This window comes from Pteropus vampyrus, unplaced genomic scaffold (assembly GCF_000151845.1).
Source record: "Pteropus vampyrus isolate Shadow unplaced genomic scaffold, Pvam_2.0 Scaffold138, whole genome shotgun sequence".
NCBI classification, from domain to species: domain Eukaryota; kingdom Metazoa; phylum Chordata; class Mammalia; order Chiroptera; family Pteropodidae; genus Pteropus; species Pteropus vampyrus.
Window position 1 is genome coordinate 195055 of NW_011888919.1, and position 24057 is coordinate 219111.

Below are 24057 nucleotides of genomic sequence, written 5' to 3' on the forward strand. Positions count from 1 at the left end.
GCTGTAGTTCGTATGGCCAGGCGATTTTCCAGTGATTCTAAGGGAACTCCTGTTTTTATCCTCTGCTCTGGTCACTCTACTCAGACACCAAGCAATTCTCCAACTGGCAGACACCAGCTGTCTCGGCTATTCTCTCTCTGGATAATCTCAGAAATAGCCACCTGGACATTAATTCATAGTTTTAACATACGTTTGTACATTCAAGAATCTAAGAGGTCTTTTGTCGTTTTGCTCTGCAGATGTTAACTGATTAACCTCTCTTATCTCCTCCTTCCAACCTCTGACATGTTTAATTCAATGTTGCACAGCTCAGAAATGTTTTCCTGTCATAAAGAATGTCCCGACCAAGGGCAAATCTTTTAATTGGCCTACAAGCGACTTTTTTTTCTTTGCATGCATGCTTATAATAAAATGTTGGCACCTGCTGATAACTAAATTGTCCAACGAAGGTTTTTTGTTTGTTTGTTTTTTAACATAGCAAGAGCCAGTAGAGCAGGGTCATTATGTGTAATTGTGCAGGGTGTCATTCTATGTCTTGATTTCTGAACCCCACGCATTCTCATTACAGACGAAACAACACTGCTTGAGAACACAGACCATATCTAGGAGGACAATACTCTGTCTTTTTGAGGCATAGTGTTCATCTGGCGCCATCTCTGAAGCTTCTACAGGCCATTCCACAATCCTAGAGGGCCATCCATTTTTAGGTTATGAGGAAAATAAAAAGACCAGCAAATCCCAGCAGGCGAAGTTTCTCCACAGTAGAGCGCTGTCTACCAAGACCTTCTGCCATTCCAGATGTTACTTTGTGTGTTACTATGTAATTGTTGATGAGCATGTAGACTTGGGAAAGTTATGGAAGATTCTCAAGTTACAGATGAGTTTTGTCCAGCAGAAAACAACCCTGAAAGACATTGGCTAGTTTTGTGTCAAACTTTCCAACCTAATTCCAGCTTTCTTTTTTTCCCACTGTCTATACATACCCCTTCCTCAAAGTATACCCTCGAACCAGCTTTATTCGTCTGCCGGTTCTCTCATTAATGGGTTAAATAATATCATTGACGCATACTCTCGATGCTTTTGTGAAGGTCGTATTTTCAACTTTTAAAAAATTATACTGTGAAAACAGATAGTAAATAAACTCCAGGGATGGTAATGCTGGCAGAAATAGGGCAGGAAAAATAACAGCGACTCCCAGCAAATGATTACTCCAATGAAGGCAAATTGGCGACCTTTCCCAGTGGGAAAGAGCCATTGAAATCAATCTGCCACCAGTGGCTGAGAAGTGGGACATTGGATGTGTGAGACCTTATTCACAGTATCTGCTTGAGTTCGGTAACCAGATACCATTTCCACGTGACGATAAGCGATGTGGGCCTGCCCGCTTCATCACTTGGTGGTCCGATAAGACACCACCACTTGGGATCCTGTGGCCAATCATTTAGGCTTCTTAGAACCCACAAATAACCCAAGAGCTAATTCTCAGAACAGGAGGTCATGATTTTTTATAAAACCCCAGGTGTACGCCTGCTACTGTTTACCAGAGGGCTACAGACTACCCCTAAGAGGCAATGGAACGCCATCTCCCGTTAAAAAATCTTGCTGTGCTGCTATGGCTAACCCCATAACCTCGAACCAATTAAATACCGAGGTTCAGTCCGCACCCATTAAATGGGAATAATAGTAGCTCCCCTGGGTACAGTTAGGAGGGTCAAAAGCTTTTATGTTTTTACACTGTTTGAACCCGGTCAGTGCTTCCAAGTTCAGCATTTGCGAGCTTTTCAAATACCACGCACCAGGTCTCAAACCGCGGCCAAGATCTACCAAGGCCTGCCCCTCTCGCACCGCCCAGGGATGACGTCATTGACCGAGGTCTCTAATGAAATTATCTCCCGGCCTGCTCGGCTCATCCTCCCATTCTCCGGAAACCTACAACTCCGGCACTTGGCCTCCGGCTTTAGGTTATTTTTCCTCTCCGTAGCCCCAATCCCTTCCTTCTCATGCTCCCACCTAAAACTTTCGACTCTTCTCGCCTTCCTTCAAGCTAGTAATTTTCGGTTCTTCCCGCTTGCTCTTGGGCGAATTCCTCAAAATCGTTTCCTCTTCATTAATCGCCTCCCTAGCCCGCCCTTCAGCTCCTTCCTTCTAAATCCCATTACCCGCGCGCGGCCTCTTTCGGCTGTTTCCGCCTCCTGCCACCCACACCGACGCTACCTTCGGATCTTTCCGGATCACCACAGTTCCGTGTTGTTTTCGGTCCCGATCCGCTTCGGCTTTTTCCGGCTCTGGGGGCCCCGCCCACTTTCCTTCTAGCCCCCGCCCTCACCGCCGTCTTCGGCTCTTTCCGCCTCTCCCCGTCTCCCGCTCTGCAACTCTCGGCTTTTCCCGCCTTCCGTCGGCCTCACTCTCTCCGTTCGGCTCTTTCCGCCGCCCTTCGAGCGAGTGGCCCGTACCCTCTCCGCCACGTGACGCGGCCTCCACCTCTCAGTTCCCCTCCCACCTCGCCCTTCCTCCCGCCTCAGCCTCCCAGCCCGTCCGGGCCGCGCCGCCATTTTGTGTGAATTTCTGACTGCGGCGGGGGCCAGGCAGCCGGGGCACCGCGGGCAGGCAGACAGACGGACAGTCAGCCCGTCTCCGCGGCCCGTTTCCTCTCCTTAAAATCTCCCCCCCCTTTTTTTTTTAACTCCCCCCCCCGCTCGCTCTCCTCTTCCCCTTTCCCCCTCGCTTGCTCCATTGCGCGCGGCCCGCGCTAATTACACCCAACCACCCACCAGTGTCCGTGTCCCCCGGGTGTCCCGCTCCCGGGCCCGCGGGGGTGTGTGTGTGCGGGGGGCGGGGGGGCGGCTCTCGCCCGGATGAGGGCCCCGCGCCCGTGAGCGAGTGACCCCCAGGGGCGTGCTGCGGAGAAAGCAGGCGGCGAGCGGCCGGCCTAGGCCGCGCGGCCTACGCGGAGGTCGGTGCAGAGGTGATTCCGAAACCGAAAAAATATATGCCCATTCCTATGAGGAGCCCTGAGAGCTGAAGTGTGCCCCTCCCGCCACGCCCAAGCAGTCCTTCTCGGTGCATTAACACCCCCTCCCCCCCAAAGGAACTATGGAGGCCGCGCCCGGGACCCCCCCGCCGCCGCCATCAGAGTCGCCGCCGCCGCCAACGCCGCCGCCGCCGTCAACGCCTTCGCCTCCTCCGTGTTCCCCCGACGCCTGCCCGGCCACCCCGCACCTCCTCCACCACCGCCTCCCGCTCCCTGACGACAGGTCAGGCCCCCGGCCCGGCCGGGGCGGCGTCCCCGGGGGGAGGAAGAGGAGGTGGAGGAAGGGGGGCGGCCGCCATGTTGGGCCGGGCGGCGGCGGCGGCGGCGGAGGCGGAGGAGGAAGGGCGGGGTCGGTGGGTGTCTCTCGCTCGCTCGCTCTTTCTCGCTTGCTTTCTCTCCTGGCCTCATGCGTTCACCCCCCCTCGCGGCGCTCGCCCGCTCTCCCTCGCTCTCGCTCTGTCTTTTTTGGGCGCCATGCTGAGGGGAAGGTGAGGAGGCGCCCCCCGGACCCCCCGCGCCCGCCCTGGGGAGGGGGCGCCAGGGGGGGCCGCGGAGGCCCGCGGGGGTCCTGGCTGCCCCTGCGCCCGGAGCTGGCAGTCATGGGCCCGCCTGCCCGTCGCCTGGCTTCGGGGACGGGGATGGGGGAGGGGCCCCGGACCCTTTTTCGGGGGATCTCGAGCAGCAGCCCCGCTCTTAGGGGTTTGGAGTTGGGGGGTCCCCCAGTCCCCGGCAGTATCCTTTCTCCTGGGGGAGGTCTTCCCTAGTCTACTTGGAGAGGTTTCTTAGCTTACTTAGGAGGCAGAAAGTGGGGGTTCGTTTAGTCCTTTCTCCATCCTCCTACGGGGGGGGTCCTTTGGGTAGGGGTTCTTTTGCGTTTTTTTTTTTTTCTGGGCGGGAGGTATTTCCTAGCTATTCCGTAGAGGGCAAAAAAGGTGGGGGAATCTCTAGCCCTTTTGATGGAAGCCCCTGCCTCTTTTTGGGGAGAAGACCCTCATGTTTTTCCTTTAAAAGAGGGGTCTTCTCGCTTTTCATAGGTAGGTGATGCGGGCTTTTTGGGGGGACGGGAGAGATTTGGTTCCCCTGCCTTGGAGGAGAGAGGAAGTTGGTCCCCTTTCTAGGGTTCCCTCCTCTTTCGGGCTAAAGTGGGGCACCATCCCTTCCGGGAGAGAAAACGAGGTTCTCCTGTGCTTTGGCAGGGGGTGAAAGGGAGCGCCCCCTTCTCGTTTATTAAGTGCGAAATGGGCTCGCCCCACGCCCTTCTCTGGAGGGCGATATAGGGGCCAGCCCCACGCGTTTCAGGGCGAGGTTGGGGCCCCGTTTCCCCTGGTCCATCACAAGGTTGGGGTGCAGGATTCACCCACTCTTTCCTGCTAGGGCAGGGGAAGAGGTAGCTAGGGAGTAGATTTAGAAATGGAAGGAGGGTTTCAGCCGGCAGGAAAGTGAATCTTGGGGGAGTGGGGGTGGGGCGGGGAAAAGGACACTCTGGACAGAGGGGCTGCCCGGGTCGCAGCCGGGCTGGGGAGTTGCTGAGGACCCTCTAGACAGGGGTCTTAGTTAGGGGTTCCCTGCCAGGCACCACGGCCCCTTCTCCCCACTCCCACCTCCCCTTCTCCCTTTCTCCTTCACAGACCATACTTTGCCTTTTAAAAGAAATGCCACCCACATTCAGAGACACAAGTGCAGCAGTTTGGTGAGCTTTTACAAAAATTTTTTTTTTTTTTTTTTTTTTTTTGTTACTTTTTTTTGGTAACACTTCTACAGAAAACCATGCGATTTTTTTTTTTTTTTTTTTTGGTTCTGTTTTGTTCTAATTAAATGTATCGTCCTGGGAATCGCAGCCCATCGCAGCCTGACTCCAGTTCAAGGAAATAAACAGATTAGCAAAGGTCTGTTCGCTAAGCCCACGTTGGGGCTTTCGGGCCCCCTCTTGGGGGCAGGTGCATTACTCAAAGGTGCTTACACGCTTTATTCGACCTCTAAGGAGTTCTCTTATGTCAGAAGTGTATGTCTTACAATGGGTTGGGATGGTAAGTAGCCTCTTTTATTGAGTAATTCAATTATCTCCCTCTTTTTGTCCCTTTCCTGCCTGCCTTCCTCCTCGCCTTTAGACCAAAGTGATGCTTGAGTAAATTTATATGTTCAAATCAGGATTCTAACCCTGTTGAACCCTTTTAGACTTGCACATCCTTTTGATGTTTAATTTTTAAAATTTGATGTACACAGTTTTCTCCAAAAAAAGTGTGTTACTGTAACATGACAAAAACCTAGGTAAAAGGCCCATATGTTTTCAAGCCCTTGGTATCCCTCTTGTCATTTCAATCCAATGCTTTGTCTCCAGCCTTCATCTTTGAAGAAACTGGATCCTTCAAGTCCATTTGCAGGAGACAAGGTTACCGAATTTGGTTTATGCTACTTGCATTCAAGTTAATGTTCTCCCTCCCTTCAGCCCCCTCTCCCTCAAAAGATTGTGGTTCAAGTAGATCCAATTTTCTCATTTTACTCCAATGTCTCTTACGGTGATGGACGTTTAAATTAAGCAAGTCATTTGTAAAGTACTGTTTAAGCACCAAATCTGTAAAGTGTGTCAAGCCCCAAGCTCCTCTCCCTGTCTCCACTGTTCCTTTGTTCGAAAGCACATGCCTTACTGTGAAAAGTTGTTGCAAACGTGTTACACGCCCAGTCATGGTGGAGAGAACACTTCCTTCGGCCCCGAGTGCCCCCTCTCCTACACGTACAAGGAAAAAACAGCAACAGAAATGACTTGCAGAACCAAACACTGTACTTCTGATGTGTTTTACAAGCATAAGTTCTCCTGTTAAAAGACAAAACACGTTGAAGTTCCGTTTTCCCTCTTGCCCACTTTTGGTCCCCTGACATACTTTGTTAGAGAAAGCTTTTTAACACACAGCCCACTTCTCCAAAAGATCCTGTTTCCTTTTTTCCATTCTTAGGAGAAGAAAAAAGTTCACTCACATTCAGATGAGGAAACGTGTAAATTGCAATTCAGTGGGCCACTTGTTCTTCCTCTCAATGTGTTCACAACTGCTGGGAAGTGGTGATCTTAGGTATGTAAAATCAATTGTGGGAGGAAGAAGTGTCCGCACAGTACAGTATCCTGCAAAAAATGTCTGAAGCACAAACTGAACACACTGTCCAGTGCTCAGGGTCAACTGAAATGAATTGCATTTAAAGTTTCCCCTCCTTTTGTGAAATTCCAAGTGCAGAAACTGGATGCTAACAGTGAACCAAATTATAAGAGCTACTAAGACGTAAAAGGATGCTTATTTAACTTTATTTTTAAAATGAAATGTTAAGGAAATGAGATTTTTTTTTTTTAATAGGTGAAAATTTGAGCAGTCATTTATTGAATTTAAAAGTATTTCCCTAAACATTTAAAAAGCGCTCAGACACATCAACACAAGGGTTTATTATTTTTTCATTCTCGAATCTATCAAATCCAAGAAACCCCAGTAATTATGTCAAACTATTTTGGTAGCCTTTGTTTTTGAAATGTCACAGTACTGCCTTTTTTTCCTCCCCCAAACTGATGTACCAGTATTAGTTAAAATTCAAATTAATGGATGTTGCAAAAGAAAAAAAAAAAAGGGTGTCACTCAGAATCCCTGATTTAACAGCAACTCTTATACACTTGTAACCTTTAAAATTTTTATATTCTCTGGGGAGAGGTTTTTTCCTGAAAGCAAAAATCTCCCAGTAGAAACAAAATCAGTAGTGATCAGGAAAACAGATATTCAGGTCCTAAAACTCCTTTTTCTTACTCAAATTTGCTCCCTCAAAAGGGCTTTCTAATTCAGTCTGTCCTATCTCCCAGGTGGTGTTGCGATTGGCTCTGAAAGTTTAAATTTTTGGTTGTTGACAGGCCAGAAATTTTTTACGTAGAGCTATTTTTTGAAAGTCACAGTGGTGGCTTTCCTTCGCTAGAAAGGTCAGTCCCAAGGGAAAATTGTATTGCACCTGTAGAAATGAAGGCTTTCCCAGCTCTTGACTACCTGGCAAGTTGGAGATGAATGGTTGACTTTGAATTTTTATGTTTCTGTCCAGTTGAATGGAGACAGTTTCAACGGGGCTGGGCTGGTTCAGTAGTTTTACCATTTAATAATGCCTCGACCTCTGCTTTGTCTTAGATCTTTTCCCTTCCCTGATAGGAGAGAATCGGATGTCTCAGGGTTGCCCTGTTTGTTCACTTCTGTCATGTTTTTGTGGCTCTCGGGTCCCAGAACCATCTCGTCTAGACCAGGTCCAGGCACAGTCCATACCTCTACAGCGAAAATCACCAGCGAAGCCATTTCTGAGCCTCTCTGGATAGCTTTAGGTCGAATCTAATTTTTGTCCCTGTGGATGGTATCTTCTAGTCCTGAATGACTGGTTCTGACCCAGGTTAGGAGGCTGAGTGACAGAAGAATTTAGAGCAAATAGTAGTTGAAATGGCTGAGTTTCTAAATGAGCAAAGCGCTTGCTTGTACCTTGGCAACAGAACTGACACAATAGGAGAGAGGAGGATGGCTTCAGAGACTCGTCGATGTTTAGCAAGCCGATTCACGGACTCGGCAGCGGTCTGCTCGGAGTGGAGGGAATCCTGTCTGAATGAATGGTTTGAGGCTGGTTTCATAATTAATACCTAATGGAAAGAGCGGAAAAGCTGCCTCTTTGTTCGGGTGGCATGTAAAGTTCATTTGGATAAGTTAAGGAAAAACGTTTGGGGGGAGCTGGAATTATGGATTTGGCTTTCCACATTTATCACCCTAGTCTTTGCCACAGACCTCTCTCGCTTTTGGTAGTTCGTGAAGGTGCAGTCTTGAAGACGTCGTGTGAGGTTTTTTCGTCGATTTAGTAACGATATGAGGTTACGTGGACAGTTTTTAAAAAAATTCCTGACTCAATTGATGACAAAATGAAGGCATGGTGGGTATAGACGTCGTTGCTTCCTACTGCTGAAGTAATTCCGTAGCAGAACAGGTTATTTGCTTGGAGCATAGTTCGCTTCTCCCAGCCACGTTGCTCCGGATTTTTCTCATGCGGATTTCTTTGTCATTTCATGTGTATGTGAACTGGTGACTCAGCTCCCTATTTGGAAGGCAAGTGGCGACATCCTGAATATCAGAGGGGGTGTGGCAACAGGATGTGAAGGAACACTGTGGGCTTTGAAGGCAGATAAGCGTGTGCTCAGGTTCGGCCCTGCCTGCATTGTGCAGCGGGCATGGATGATAACGCCCACTCGTCGTCATTGTGGTCAAAAGGACATAAGCAGGACACCCACACAGCGCCTGGTGTCCAGTGAGTCTTGCTTGCTTCATCTCTCTGCCATCCCTACTGGAGGGTAATGCTGAACAACACTTGAACTGTGCTGTGTAAATAGAAGTACGAATGACACCCGTGCTTGTGAAGGAGCTCAGTTTATCTTTCACTTCCTAGGGTTCTGGTCAGCTTGTTCAGTTGCAAGGAGCCGACTGGGGTGGAACCTGAGTGGAAGCCATCTTAGGCATTTCCTGCTTGCTCAGTGTCCTTATTATAGATGTGAGAACAGTCACACTGTCTTGAGCTTATGCTCACTACCTTCCCTTGTTCATCTTTTGCAATTAGTATCTGAGTCAGTGCTGTAACCTTTGGTAGGCCTCCTGAGAACTGGGCAAGCAGGGCCCTAGCACCTCGCCCACTGATGACCAGTCACATCACCTTAAGGTACTTTAAAACTCTCCAGAGTCTGTCAAAGAAATGAGCAAGGTCTGTCCCAGCTCCAGGATTCTCCCACCCATTGGTAATTTGGCTGAGTCGGTTGAGGTTTTGTTTGTTCATTCAGCCAGGCTTGTCCTGTGCTTTGCTTGGAGCAGAAACGTTTTTGGGAGTGTGCAAGGAGCCCTTCTCTCCTGAGGACTTTATTTAGAGTTGGGCGGGGGCTGGTACCGCCTTTATCATGCCTCGTATTCCCTTCCCTTGTCTGACCTTCTGCAGCTTCTGGCCTAGGTAAGGGTTTGCTGCTGCTTCTGCAGCTCCCCATACCCAACTTAAAAATGAGTTACAAGGTTAGACTGAGTGGCTGGATCGTAGGCAGATTTATCAGAAACCTTAGCTCAGAAGCAAGCCAAGCACCTGGTTCCTTTGTCCTGGTTGTCCCTATTGGGTGGTCCCAGAAATTTCGGGATTGCACAGCTTCATGTAGCGTAGATGCTGCCTGTTCCTGCCACACCAGGCTTGGCCTTCTGGTAGAGAGATGGTGGGAGTAGTGGATGGCCGTGGACGTGGGACTCAGGCACACCAGAAGTGACTCATGAATTACTCAACTCCTCAGTCAGTCTCCTGGCCTTCTCAAAGATATGACAGTGCCCAGCTGTCATGTGAAGGTCAAAGATTACCTGCCAGGAGCCTTCTGAGTGCTTTCCTGCCTTAGTTCACTTCAGCCCTATGCTGAGAAACAAACAGAGGTGAAGTCTTGTCCAAGATCAAAGAGCTAGTGGATGTGGAGGCAGAGTTAGAACCTAGGCAGCCTGTACCCAGACCTGAGCTCTCTACCTGTGTGCTGTCTTGGATCTGGTATGTTTCTGTTTCAAACTGCAGTGTAGCCATTAGTGGAATGTGAGGTTCATTTATTGATTTATCTCCTACATTTGAAAAACAGAGAAATGGAAAGAAAAAGTACAGCAAAGGTTAAATGTGCCTTCGTGAAACTTTTGAGAGAAATGTAGAGGAGGAGAGGTAAATCAATATCAAAGTGTGAGCGCCACTCCACGAAGGACAGGAGCAGGCGAACTCCGCTTCTGGCCAGAGTCGGTCCACCAGCCCTTAATTGTAAGCAGGGTTTTATTGGAGCACAGGCACACCCATTCGTTGGTATCTTCTGCGAGTGCCTTTTCACTAAACAGCATAGTTGAGTAGTTGGGACATAGACTGCCTGCCAAACCTAAAATTTATTTACTCTCTGGCCCTTTAAAGAAAAAATTTGCTGGCCCCTACACTGGCACAATGTGCCTGGTGTCTGGTGTGTCTGCACAGCAGCTGTTGTTGTCATTTTTGTTCCTGTGGCAGAGGTGGTGCGAGAGAATGGAAGGGCACGCAGGTATGTCCTTTAAGGTTGGCCACAGAGTGACTGGGGCTGTGCTAGTGCCCCTCAGGGACCTGCAGCGGCTCCATCATCCGTGTCCCACTCCTTCCAGTGGATGTGGAGGCCCAAGCCTGGCCTTTTGAAGCTTTAAATTGAAGGGATTTTCATTAGAAGTAAGCAGAGACCCTGGATCGCAGCTACAACATCCTTGCTATGGCCTGACCCAAGGGAACTGGGCTCAGATGAGTGTCACTTGGCTAAATGTCCATTGCAGGTGGCTTGGAGTATTGCCCTGCTCATTTTCCTAACAGACACCAGGGCTTATGTTTCCTTGGGATTCCAGGATGCCATTGCTCAGGGCCCCAGAGCAGGCCAGAGAACTGCAGCCTCAGCAGCAGAGGTGGGCCGCCTCCCTGCGGGTGGGGGCCACTGGAAGCCACCTTCATCCGCTCTGTTGACAAACCGATCGGGCTACCCTCTCGTCAGTCACCCTGCTGCCTATCAGGAAGCTCTCAGTAAACACGCAGCGAATGAGTTTGTGACTGAGGTCAACCCCTCAGTGACCTCATGAGAGTTTTAAGTGATCCATGTTCGTGCCTGGGAAATGGTCCAATGTCTCTGTTGATGAAATTGACAGAGGGCGTGGATAGCTGAGGTTGATTCTACCTTTGTGTAGAATATATCTCGAGCACCTGCCCAGGCTTTGCTAGGCCCTGGGAAACTCGTGGGTGACTGCTAGCCTCTTTTCTCAGCCCACGAGGATCCCACAGATGACCTGGAGTTAACAAATAGTTGTGTACAGATAATTGCTGTTCTTCATAAGGCATTCTTTAGTAGTATATCAACACAAAATCTTAGTCCCAGGTCCAGTGTCTTTTAAGAGGAAAATATTAATATTTTGGTTGAATGGAACCAGATTGATAATTCTGAAAAAATTATAAACAAGAAGTCTTAGTTCACAAGTTAAACGATTAGATTTTCCTCTCTGGGACAATAGAAATGGTGCGTCCTTGGATGTGAACCAGCATCGTTTCGGCTTTAAGCAGTCTGCAGCATGGTTGGAGTCAGAAGGTGGTTAAGAAACTTTGTTGCTGAGAAGCAAGTTTCAGAGGCTGATTGACAGGAGAAACTTGGATCAGAGAGATACTTTTATCAAGCCACTGAGCTGTTTTCAGAACAAGCGGGAGTGGAGGAATAGCTGCTCAGGCAAAGAAAATGACACTTTGACTTAGATTCTTGTTGCGGGCTGAGTTTGCTTCTTGGTCAGCTTCTTCGGTGCTCTGCAGAAATGCTCTGCCTAAATGGTTTGTGTGCTTGGACAAACCCCAGTGTGGATGCTGCATTTCTGGGAGTGAAGCGTTCCTTTTTGTGTTCAGGGGACCTGGAATTTACTTCCCTTGAATCCGTGTTGCTTTTTCTCCTTGGGATGAGTCTCATTTGGCTTTTCACTAGGACTCCTTGGCCCTTTCTGTGCTGCACCTTACTTCCTTAATTTTCCAAATGTCTGGTCAGATTTCTGAATGTTCCAATTCCCCTCATTCAACATCGGAATGACGTTTCTTTGCAAAGGGCTGGGTTTTACTGTGATGAGTTGGTTCTGGGCCAGTTTGGTGCTAAGTGCTTGACTTACGTGGTCTCGGGGAATTGTTCCCACAAGAATCCCATCTATCCCGGAGGTTCCACCACTATGCCTTCCCTTCACAGTTGAAACTGGGGCACAGTGTTTAAGGAATTTGCTCGATGTCTTAGTACTCCACTTTGGCATTTCTTGGAATACTGTTCCATTTAATCTGTTTTGTGTACGTGGGTCTTATTTTCTCTAACTCAATTATGAATTTCAGGGGAGGAGTTGTCAGGTGGCCTGATTAGTAAATTATTCTTTTTCAGATAATTTCTAATTGTCTCAAGGGTGGTGGTTAAGAGCTGAGCCTGGAGTCAGAAAGTCCTGGACTTAGGTTCCAGTTCTGCCGCTTCCTGCTGTGACTCTATGGGCAAAATTTCTTCCCGCCCCTGAGCTTCAGTCTGCTTCTCTGTAAAATGAGCAACTAACGAATCACTACTGTGTAGGTTTGTTAGTGGGTTTCAGTAAGTGGGTTCAGTGAGTGGGTTTCTCGCCTAGTAGAAGTGAGAGCTCAGGTGCCTGACGTGGAAGCTGTTGCTGCAGAGTGTTTGGAATGAATACTTCCTACCGCTCTTAGGCCTTGTAAGACCCTGCGGGACCCAGGTAGGTGTTGTAGTTGAGGAGACCAGGGCTGAGAGAGGGGGCCTTGGTAAGAAGTGATGGCGGCTCTTTACCTGGGACTCCAGCTCTCTGCTAGGAAATTAACTTCTTGAGGACCTTGATACATCACTTCTCACCTTGCCGAGGTTGTCCCCACTCAGGACATCTTTTCTTTTTTAACTCTTTATTATAGAAATTTTCTAACATATTCAAGAGAAAAGAGAATGGTATCATAGGTTGCCATATAGCCGTCACCCAGCTTTAACGGAGATGTACATTCTGCCAGTTTTCGTTCATCTCACTACCTCCCCCATTTCCCTTGCATATTTTGAAGCAGATCACAGATCTCATCCCCTTTCACCTGTAAATTTTTCAGTATGAATCTATAACTTAAAACATTTTTTAAGCATAACCACAAAACGATAATCTTGCCTGACAAAACTGACAACTACTTAATGTCTCAAATACCCAGTCTGGGTTCAGATTTCTCGTTTCCCCCACACTGACTTCTGGTAATGAGTGTGTTCACATCCGGCCACTGGGCAAGCTGTCCTGCTTCTGTTGAAGTGAGGGGTTCAGGGTGTCGGTGGTCAGGCTTCTCTTCCGTGTTGGTCTGTGCTCGCTGCTCGGGTGGTGTCTGTGATGTGAGCATGTTACCGTGGAAGTGGTACGATGTCACAGAGCCAGTTATGACCACAGCTGAGAATTTTGAGGGACGGGGACACAGAGCCCATTTGCTTTTGATTTCTGGTCGATGAACCTAGGTAGTAAGGACACTAAAAACATGTGCAAGACCCAGAGGTTTATTTCAAGAATTTCCTGCCTCTGAAAATCCCTCAGCGAGGTTCTCCTCCCCAGGGCTGCTTCACCGCATCCTAAATTGAGGGAGAGGCTCAGGGCCTTCCCCGGGCACAAGCCCTAGGCCAGTTTTCTCAAGGAAAGGCTCCGTGCCTTCGCTCCTAGTACGGGACTGGCCCACAGGGTTAGACTGGGGGCTCCTGGACTTCAGCATTTAAGCCTGTCCTTAAACATTTGAAGAGGCGGAGCCTCCTTGTAATTTTGTAATTTTGTCCCTAGTTAATGGGTCATTCAGAGCCTACCCAGGCAATTTGTTGAGAGTTTGGGCAGTTAATGATCATAACCCTGACCTTCACATTAACCTAGCCGCCTCTTGTCAAGGGCTCTCATGATCTTCAGGTAACAGCCACTGCTCCCATGAGTTTCCATCTTCTTTGTTGTTTTTTACACGTCTGTCTCTGTCTGTCTGTCTCTGTCTCTTCTGGTAAGCCAGGCAGATCCACAAACCCAGGCCTCTTTCGCTTCCATCCAGCTCTCTGGTCTAGAGAATTTCCGTGTTGCCAAGCTTTGCTTTTGTAAGGGGCCTTTGTCCCTTCTCCCTAGGCTATCCTCGTGCTTCCCCTCCTGTTCAGCCACGGGGTTACTTTCAGGTACCACCTAGATTAAAGCCGAGGAAGGGTTGCTGCTGCTTTGTCAGGGTCATCAGCAGGATTTGTTGGGAGAGGACAGCGCATACGGTTGGGCCAAGAGAAGTGGGACCTTTCTGGCCCCGAAGAGAAGTTGGCTGTAGCTTCTCCTTAGAGAAGACGCTTCCCAGTCGGCATCCAGCCAGTTTTGAGGGTTATGCATGTAGAGGTGCACTCATGCTGGCTGATCGTTAAAACCAGCAGCCACGGTTTGCCTGGGACTTCGTGCCTGCCCCTGTCAAGGGCTTTATCCACATTACCTCCTTTAACCCTCACAAGCCCTTAGAGACTACTACAGTTATCCCATTCCACAGATGAGATAACCAAGGCTGAGGTTACATGCGCTGAGGGCACACCTAGGGAAGAGGCAGCTGGTTGGGTTACTTGGTCTGCAGAAAAAAGCCAGATGCTCTACTCCGTAGGCTGGAACGTGGTAAAAGTACTGCGTTTGCCAGACCCCTGGTATGTGATGAACCTAACATGTGCCCTTCGGAGCTGGCCGAAGAGGCATTCCTCAGAACGGGCCTCCAGAGAGGAGCTGGCTGTCTCCAGCTCTGCGAATGGACGCTTAGATGCCCTGGAGCCTTGGTCCAGGATGCGCCCGGCAGAGCTGACTCTAGGCATTGGCAGTGGCAGGCTGGCCCTGGGCAGCCATCCTGGGGCGCTGCACAGAGAGCGAGGTGGCCGCAGCCCAGGCGATGCCGCAGGGCTTCTGCACGCCAGTCTCGAGAGGGCTTGGCAGGACTGGATGGAAATGATTAGCGCAGTGGGGCATCCCCCACTTTTCTTGGGGGATTATGTCACAGTCTGTTAAGCGTGCTCCCTTGGTACTTAATCCCACTCTGACACGGATTTTGCTGGCAGCTTGTCACGTGGCCGCCGTTTTTGTGGAGACTGCCTCTGTGCGGCCGTGTTGGTGGCCCGCAGGGTTTCCACCCGCTCCCCATTGGCTCTATTTTCTTTCTGTTGAAGAGAGTGAAGAAAATAAACCGCAAATTCATGCAGGGCATGTAGCTAGAACTCTCCAGCGTTAGTGGAGGGCACCCCCTCAGGTGACCAGAGGTTAGCCTGGGCTCCGAGGAGTTTGAGAGCCTGGCGTGACCAGGTGGCACTGAGTATGCCCAGTGGTCAGGTGAGTGTCACCATCTCAGTGTCCCCTCCAGTATCCTGTTCCCCTTCATAAATCGCCAGCCATTTTTAAAATTCTGTTTATCTTTCACCACCTCTCAACTGTAAGGAAACAAAGTTTCAAGTACTCACTGTCTATTTTGTAAAAAGTTTTGTAAGAAGTGATACAGCAGATTCTCCCTAAGCCCAGAAGAACTGGGGCTGTTGTTACAGAGGAGGCAGAGAACCCCTTTTTGGCTGAAAGTCTGTGGTCTGGACCTGCCTTGTTAAGTCTTCTGGAATGAAAGACTTTCTTCCGCAGCCATTCTTGATGGTGGTGAAGGCTTTGGAGTTGTATGGATGGTCTTTGTGGTCCAGCCCCTGGGTGTGAGAGGTAGAGCAGCCTGTGCCTTCGCCCAGGCCACCATGTGTCAGGACGGGGATGGAGACCTCAGCTGACCCTGCGCAAGACTTCTGCCTGTCCTACCCTGGTGTCCCTGCCCAGGAGCGGGCGCAGGTGAGGGAAAGTCGGGGGTGCTGTGTCATGGAGGCTGCCTTGTGGACTGGCTTTCTTGTAATTTGTATCTTTTCCTATGAGGACAGTGTAGACAAAGAAGTGCTCAGGGACCCGGCCGGAGAAGACGCTCAGAAATGTTTGTGGCATCAAGTGGGCAGTGGGCGAGCGGCCTTCCCCTCGGTCCCCCGCTTCTCTGATTAGGAAGAACGGGCTTACAGTCCGGAAATAAGTCCATTGCTGGCTTTTTCTTTGTCACCCCCTGGCTCTCTGACCTCAACAAGTGCCTTCACCCACCCTCCCTCGTGTTTGCAAAGAGAGGGTTGACGGCATCTCACTGTTCCTCCCACTGATGGCTGCTCCTGGTACCGGGGGAGTCTCTTGCTATTGGCGGTCTTTGGCTTTATTTTTTTTCATCTGGGCTTCTGGAAGCCCAGGCAGTTCCCATCCCACTGCATTCCCTCCGTCCCTGTGCTGGGATTCTGGGTACTTTATGCCCATGTCCCTCTCAGCTTTTTTCTTCCCAGATTGAAGTGTCGAGAGTGACGCCTTTCTTTCTAGCTTTTCTTCACAGAGTACCAGCCTCTCCCTCTGGTTGGTTCCTGGGCCTTCCCTGGCTCCATTGCGTCTGTCTGTCTAGTCCCTCTGTCTCTCCCAGTATTTCTCCTGAGCTGTGGCCACCTGACCAAGCCACAGTGTTCCCATCAGGGACACACGCCGCATTTGTTCCAGGAACCACTCTCTCAGCGTCTTCCACAGCTCCTGGCAGCCATCGACTAACAGCTTCTCCCTCAGGCTGGCGAGCTCACCAAAACCAGTTTCCCCACTCAGGTGGCGTTTGCTTGTACTATGGGCGAGGCCATTCTGGCAGAGTCGCCTCTGTCCCATGAGAGCTTTGCTCCGATCTTGCTCCTCCGGTGGGCTGCACCCACGCCCCTGCGCCGGAAGGTGCCTCACTCGGCAGGAATGCGCCTCCACTGTCTGTTTGGAGTCTTCCCTGTGGGGCCGCCCGGGGCAGCCTGGCCTTTTACAAGGAGGCGGCACGAGGCACACGTCAGTTGCCTCTCTGTGTTGTTTTGTGTCCTGCATTCTGTGTTTGAGAGCTGCCCTTGACCTCTGTTGGGGTGTCCGTGGGGCTGGACCACTTACTTGGGTCTTAAGCCGACCGACCCCTCTGAACTGGGAATGAGAGTTAATAGAAAGGCTTCTCTGGAAGTTCTTGACGTTTGGGGAGCAGCACCAGGGCGGACAAAGGGAGTGACACACGTGAGAGGGCCGTGAAGTAGCCTGGGGGAGGTGGTCAGTTTGCTGTTTTGCCACAAAGCCCGTTAAAGCCCTCTGGGGCCCCAGGCCAGCTTGCCTGCCAGCTTGTTCCCATACCGACTGGAGCAGCTGAGGCCTTTCTGCCTAGATTAGTTCCTTTTGTCATTAGCCTTTTGTGGGGGGGCAGGAGGGGTTCATCACGTTACTGTTTACTTTATCTTCATTCTCTGTTTGGATTCTAGGTAATTGACAGAGAAGGTATTTTTTACACCTTCACATTTCCATTCTCGCGCATGAGGAACTTTGGGAGCTTTTTAAATTTTTTTAATTAATTTTTTAAAACCAGCTTCTGTACTTGTGAGAACTGTGTCTGTGGGTCTGGCTCAAAAACTGGATTCCTTTTCCCAGCTGTTCTTTTCTTAATCCTGTTTATCCCACACTGCCGCCCCACCCTGTAGACGTTTAGATATTTAGAATGTCCTGTTGGCATCATCTGTCATGTTGGGAGAGTGCTTTTTTTTTTAAAGTGCTGGGGGTTAGGGTGACGTGGGGTAATTGACAAAGATGGGAAGTCTGGGCCGCAGAGCCAGAAGGGATACCCAGAGGTGAGGTGAGTCAGGTGGAAAAGGGGGTCAGCAGCACGGTGGAGCTGACCCTTTCTGCAGGCACTTTGACAGCTGTCGTGTGTGTGAGGCCCTCGAGAGGGGTCTGGGGCCTGGGACCTTTCCCTTTTCTCTGCTGCTCCACCCCCTGCCTCCAGCCCTAGGTCGTGGAACTGATGGAGTGGGTCTGATCTCAGAACCTGGGGACTGGAGCCCGTTCACTAGTGGTTCTTATGGACTTTTGTAAAATACACTCAGTGTCCTCAGGCCTGCCTGCAGATAGGGCCCAGGAATCTGCGGGGCACCCCTGGTTCAGAACCATGGCCCTCTCTCCACTGTCCGCAGCCACCACTGCTAGTGACAGGACACATCTGTAGAGTTGGGGCCGAGCGGGTGACCCCAGGTCACTGTGTGCCACTGCTCTGGGAGGGAGGCTAGTTCGTGTTCCCTGAGAGAAGCAGCGTCTAGGTTCAGGTGAATTTCAGAAGTGCTCTGAAGCCGCGTTTCTTGACTGTAAGACTTCTGGGAACTTCTGTCAAGGCGTTAAGCGTTGTGAATCCCCAAGGTGGGGATTCCCTCGACTCATTTGACCACAGACCGTCGTCACCTTTCCTCTTAGAACTCTAGTCCTAGGGGACACTTTGAGAAATACTCGTCCAGTGGTGTCGGTCCCTATCCCAGCCCCCAGCCAGGTTAGCCGGAGCAGAGACAGCCCTTTGGGGGAGAGGACGAGCAGTGAGATGGGACGCAGTGGCTTCCGTGTCCTTCCCAGGCCTCTCGCGGGGATTACAGGTCTTGTTCACAGCGGCAGGTCCTCCGCTCCTGTCAGCCTTGGCTCTCCCAGAGCCCTTGGAGGTCTCCTGTCAAGCCCGTGTTCATGTTGGCTTTGGGGTTGGTTTGTAGGGAAGATGGTGAGTTGGAAGAAGGTGAACTGGAAGACGATGGGGCCGAGGAGACCCAAGACACCTCTGGAGGGCCTGAGAGGAGCCGGAAAGAAAAGGGGGACAAGCATCACAGCGATTCAGACGAGGAGAAGTCTCACAGGAGACTGAAGCGGAAGCGGAAGAAAGAGCGGGAGAAGGAGAAGAGGAGGTCGAAGAAGAGGAGGAAATCCAAGCACAAGGTACACCTGGGCGGTCACTGGGGCCACCGCCACCTGGTGCAGGCCTGGCTGAGAGCCCCAGGCAGAGCTGGTCTTGTCAGGCCGGAGGGCACTCTTAACAGTGTGGTTTTTTTCCTTCCCCAAATTGGATAAAGACCTTTTTTTATTTTTTTAAAGAGTTGGTATCTCATGCTCCATTACCACTGAATGCCCCTAGGTGAGGTGTTTTGGTAGAGCTCAGAGCCCTCCCGGCACATTCCAGCAGCGCTTGTCCTGGGGCCGCCCCGCGGCGAGATCTCCACGGCCACTTCCTCTTTCTTTGCAGCGCCATGCATCCTCCAGCGATGACTTCTCTGACTTCTCCGATGACTCGGATTTCAGCCCCAGCGAGAAGGGGCACCGCAAGTACCGAGAGTACAGCCCCCCGTACGCGCCGGTGAGTACCGCCGGCCGGCCCGTGTTCACCGAGCGCTCACCATGTGCCGGATGTCCGCTTGTGGCGCTTTACATGGATTTTAATCCTGCAAGATTAGGTATTTTCACACCCATTTTACAGGCAAGGAAAGTGGGCCTCAGAAAACTTAAACCAGGTTACACAGTTTTCCTGTGGACTTGGCAGGACTCCGCAATGTCCCCTGTCCCCAAGAAAGATGCTGATTTGTGCCCACATAACTGTTTTCCATTGTTCAGAAATGACCTTTTGTGGAAAATCTGCAAGAGAGTGAAATGGTTCCGGGAGTAAATTATCACAAATGGATAATTTGAGTGGAGTCAGAAGTTAAATGTTTATCCCATTATAATCTCTGATCTTAAATGTAAATTTAAATTATTTGTTCAGTTTGTCTACTGTTCTTTCCCCCCAGCAAAACTGGTAAGAAAATACATCAACAGAGATTTTCAGGTTTTGATTAAAAATGCTTTTAAAGCTAGTAGCTCTTAAAGATGTCTCACACGTGCCTGTGACTTAGCATCATCTATCATTATGGATGCTTTATGGTAAGATGTTACAGTCGACGTTGATCTGCTGAGATAGATTTAGATTTCAAACCTGAGGGAGGCGGGGAAGGAGGGAGGGAATGCCAGGAGCTTCAACTGAGAACTGGGCGTTGAGGCATTTTTAAGATCTGCTGAAGCAGTTGTGTCTATCTACCTATGTTTTGTATTTTCTGTTTTTTGAATAATACTTGTGGATTTTTTGAAAACATTTAATTTTTTAGAAGTTTTCGGTTTATAGAAAATTGAGCAGTTAGTACAGTTTCCTACCCACCTGACCCAATTTCTCCTATTGCTAACATCTTGTTGTAATTGATGAGCCAATATTGACACATCATTGAGTCTATACTTTATATAAAGTTTTTACAGTTCTTTGAGTTTTGATAAATGCATAAAGTTATGTATTCACTGTACACTATCTATAAAATAGTTTTAATTCATTAAGAATCTCTGCTTTACCTACTCATTCCCTCCTTCCCCTTGAGTCCCTAGCAATCACCAGTGTTTTCACAGTCACTATAGTTTTGCCTTTTCTGGGATGTCACAGAGTTGGGCTTATACGGTATGTGGTCTTTTCACATGGGCTTTTTCACTTAGCAATATGCATTTGTGGTTACTCCATGTCTTTTCATGACATCATAGCTCATTTTTTTGAACTGCTGAGTAATAAGTACTTTGTTGTCTAGTTGTACCACAGTTTATCAAGATGCCTAAAGGCCGTCTGGTTAGGGGCTTCTGTTTGTGTGTCTATGTGTATATTTAACTTCATCCAGTATCTCTTGGCAGTAGCACACTTGGAAAGCAGCATTTAAAATGGCTTTCTAGTTTGGTCGCCAAGAAGGTCATTAATTGAATTCCAAGGCTCCAGGAAAATTTTGACCAAGGAGTACCCTTTTTGCCTACCAGGCCCCCTCCCCAATGAAACTGCACTATAGCCCCAGGGGATACACCCTTTTCTTCCCTCCCCAGTTCTTCAGGGATCATGGGATCTCTATTTCTCAATTTCCTTTCAAGCTGTGGCCCTTTCTGAAGAATAGAAACATCTGGGCCTACTACCCAGATCTCACTGTGGTGGAAGCCAGTCCCCAGAGTGGCTTGGGGCTGGTGTCTCACCCCAGGGAAAACAGAGACCCTCAGACAGAATGTCAGTTCAGCGAGCAGTGGGGATCTTGGTCTGGACCCGAGGCACTGGGGCCGGCTCACCCCCCTCTGCCTGTCAGTCTCACCAGCAGTACCCCCCATCGCACACCACGTCCATGCCCAAGAAGCCCTACTCCAAGATGGACAGCAAAGGCTACGGCATGTACGAAGACTACGAGAATGAGCAGTACGGGGAGTACGAGGGCGACGAGGAAGAGGACATGGGCAAGGAGGACTACGACGACTTCACCAAAGAGCTGAACCAGTACCGGCGCGCCAAGGAGGGCAGCAGCCGGGGTCGAGGTGAGACCCGCAGCTTTTCTGGGGCCTCCGGGCAGACCCGGCACCGGGGGCCGGGACTGTGGTGCAGAGCAAGACAGGCCTGGTGGATCCTGGTGCTCATGGAGCTTCAAGTCTAAGAGAAACGACAGGCAGTCATTTAGGGCTGAGATACGTACAGAAGCGGGGAAAAGGAGCTGTACGCGCCAGCTAGGTCTAGGTGACCAGAATTAGCCACATGAGAAGAAGATGGAGCCAGGCTGGTATGGAGCAGGGAGAAGACCAGCGTGGCTGACGGTTATTTAAATTCACTTCCTGGTCAGCTCTGAGGAGAGAGAAAAGGGACAGCCTCTCTCCCATCTGGGCCAGGGTAGCTGACAGCTGGCCCTTCGAACCCTCAATATCCTCCTCCCCCATCCTCCCAGCTCACGTCACCTGACAAGGTGTAACTGCAGCTCATGGGACTGCCACACCTCTGAACCTTGAACCTGTGGCAGTTAGGAGGATAGTGGGGGAGGGCAGAGCACCAGAGACCCAGCCTGGCCTTTTAGAACCATCTCCTGCCAGTGAGATTTCCCAACCCAAGAGGGCTTCCAGAACCTTCCAGCTCAGCGGTTCTTAGCGGCGCCTAAGGCCTAGCTTGGCGTTCGAGTGGCTGTTCATTCCTTCTTTCTCTCAGCAGCCTTCCTCGGACCACCTCTCTTGGTCAGGCCTTGCTCTCTGGGGAGATTGTACACTAGCCCTGTCCAGTATTGTAATGCAAGCCACCACGTAATTTAAAATCTTCCAGTAGTCACATTAAAAAAGTAAAAAGAAACGGGAGAAATTAATTTAACAGTATATTTCATTAACCTAACGTTCAGAATCTTATTTCAACATGTAATCAAAACAGGTGTGACATTTTGTGTTACACCCCATCTCTCTTTTTTTTCTTTTTTAAAGTGATTCTTTGAAATACAGATGTGCTTTCCACTCACAGCATCTCTTAGTTTGGTCAGCCACGGTTGGGTGCTCAGTAGCCACGTGTGGCTGGTGGCCACTATTGGACAGTGTGGCTTTCGGTGAAGTGCGTGCTCTGTCATTTGTGTTTTTATAGTGTGGAGGCCCCCACATCGGTGCCAGGGGAGTTAGAGGAGCCGTAAAGGCTTCTGGGGTGGGGTGGAGGATGAAATGGTTGACTTCGGGGCAGACAGTGTGTTGACATCTCTCTTCCTGGTGGGGTCTGCTCCCACTCAGGCGCTTATTCTCTGAATCATCGTGCAGGCAGCCGAGGCCGTGGCAGGGGCTACCGGGGCCGAGGAAGCCGAGGCGGGTCTCGGGGCCGAGGCATGGGCAGAGGTGGCCGAGGCAGGGGCAGAGGCTCCATGGGAGACCACCCGGAGGATGAAGATGACTTCTACGAGGATGAGATGGATGTAAGGATTTCTCCAGCCCCCGGGGATGAGGAGATGGCTGGGGGCCGCAAGTGCTGTTGGGTGGCCTCTTAGACCAAGGTGGAAAGAAAGCATCGGATGGCAGGTTTACGTGTTTGAAAGTGTCCCTTTCACTTTGGAATTGAGAAAAGCTTTATATGATTCAAGTTGAAAAGGTACCAAAGGGGGAGCTGTGAAATCGTGTCTTCCTCTCACTGCCAAAATTGGCCAGTGCTGCTCTTGACAAATTGGTTCCCATCCCTGGAGGCAAGGTTCCTGAGTGCCCACTAGATGCTCAGGCCTTGAGTCCAGTGCTTGTGGTTCGGCTCCTTGTGCGAACAGACGTGCATGCTCTCGCGGAAGCGAGTTGCCACACTCCCTGTTCTGGCCCTGCCGAGACCTTGCTGTGCGTTCCTTGTCATAGCCGCACAGCTGTCCATTGTGTACAGAGGCACCCTAACAAATTTGCCTAGGGGTGGGAGCTTTAAGAGTGAAGAATGAGCAGGAAGGATTAAGACCACCCACCACGAGTGGGAGGGCCCCGGTCACTCACCTGCCCTTCCGAGTCCGAAACAGGCAAAGGGAGCAGAATGTATGGTTGGGGACAGTGTTCACTGTTTCCTGCATGACACTTATCTCTTTCTCGGAATTCCAGTATGGAGAAGGTGAGGAGCCAATGGGGGACGAGGATTATGACGACTATTCCAAGGAGCTGAACCAATACCGCCGGTCCAAGGATGGCCGAGGGCGAGGTGGGCAGGGGGCCGAGGAAGTGACCAGTTGGCAGGGCGGCTTCCTGCAGCTGCTGGAGTCGGGTCCTGGCGAAAGGCAGCGGTTAACGGCGTTTCTCTCTTCTGCAGGGTTAAGTCGAGGCCGTGGCCGGGGTTCTCGAGGTCGAGGCAAAGGGATGGGCCGGGGCCGTGGTCGAGGTGGGAGCCGAGGAGGGATGAACAAGGGCGGGATGAATGACGATGAAGACTTCTATGACGACGACATGGGCGTGAGTTGCCGCTTTGTTCTGAGCTGATGGTTTGGTCAAGGCCCCTCCTTGGATTTTCTTTTCTTTGATGAGTCATCTTCTGAGGCTCACTCAGTCTCTGCTCCCAGCAGTTGCTCCCTGTAGGGCCGAGCAGCACTGGCCATCTGTATTGGGGTCGTGCTGCCGGCGAGACCTTCTGTTCTCAGAACCACACCTGTGTAGCACGTGCAGTCACCCATAATGAGTCTCCAGTGTTCGGAAGGTTCTAGGTCACCCATCCAATTAGCCCTGGAGAGTTTTATGGGGAGGCGCGTGCCCCTGCCTCTGGATGTGTTCTGCACATGTGTATGGTGCTTGGGTCTTCAAGACCAGCAGCTCCCCAAGTGCCAGAGCCTTGTTAGTCTGAGGCCAGGTCTCCATACCTCGGGGCTTAGACCCCACATGGCCTCAGTGTCAGATGGAACCTGCTGGCCACTGCTCTTGTTACATGAAGACACTTCTGTCGTCCCCGCTGGCCAGCTCCTATTCTTAATGCCCACCCCGGGCCCTCCCAGCCTCCCATTCAGTCCCCTTTAAACATTCAGCTCTGTTCTTAACAGGATGGTGGTGGAAGCTACAGGAGGAGTGACCATGACAAGCCCCACCAGCAGTCCGACAAGAAAGGCAAAGTCATTTGCAAATACTTCGTGGAGGGTCGGTGCACATGGGTAAGGGGCCAGTCAAAGGACCCAAGGATCTGGAGGAGGGCCGCAACCTTCCAAAAGATACCTGGGCTCCGGAAATGTTCTAGAGGCCGCACTCACTGGGCTCAGTGCTCAGGTGGGGCGGGAGCGACTACCAAGAGATGCCTGTGGGGCCCGAAGACTGAGTTCT

At 50.5% G+C, this 24057-nt stretch overlaps 1 protein-coding gene and 1 long non-coding RNA gene across 2 annotated transcripts in view; one reads left to right on the top strand and one right to left on the bottom strand.

Annotated features, from left to right (window-relative positions):
* Nucleotides 1-3082, bottom strand: LOC111744627. The gene is made up of 2 exons (XR_002782244.1): nucleotides 2011-3082; nucleotides 1-904 (listed from the first exon to the last, which is right to left on the bottom strand). It is a non-coding gene; the product is annotated as an uncharacterized LOC111744627 (long non-coding RNA).
* A 6-nt stretch (nucleotides 3083-3088) lies between these two features.
* The window catches only part of ZC3H4 (zinc finger CCCH-type containing 4), a 37069-nt gene continuing 16100 nt past the window's right edge, over nucleotides 3089-24057 (top strand). The window contains exons 1-8 of the mRNA XM_023535227.1: nucleotides 3089-3254; nucleotides 18183-18402; nucleotides 18707-18817; nucleotides 20595-20817; nucleotides 22057-22208; nucleotides 22861-22957; nucleotides 23066-23205; nucleotides 23784-23891. Coding sequence (XP_023390995.1) covers nucleotides 3094-3254; nucleotides 18183-18402; nucleotides 18707-18817; nucleotides 20595-20817; nucleotides 22057-22208; nucleotides 22861-22957; nucleotides 23066-23205; nucleotides 23784-23891 — 1212 coding nt within the window. The 5' untranslated portion in view covers nucleotides 3089-3093. The remainder of the gene's footprint in view (nucleotides 3255-18182; nucleotides 18403-18706; nucleotides 18818-20594; nucleotides 20818-22056; nucleotides 22209-22860; nucleotides 22958-23065; nucleotides 23206-23783; nucleotides 23892-24057) is intronic.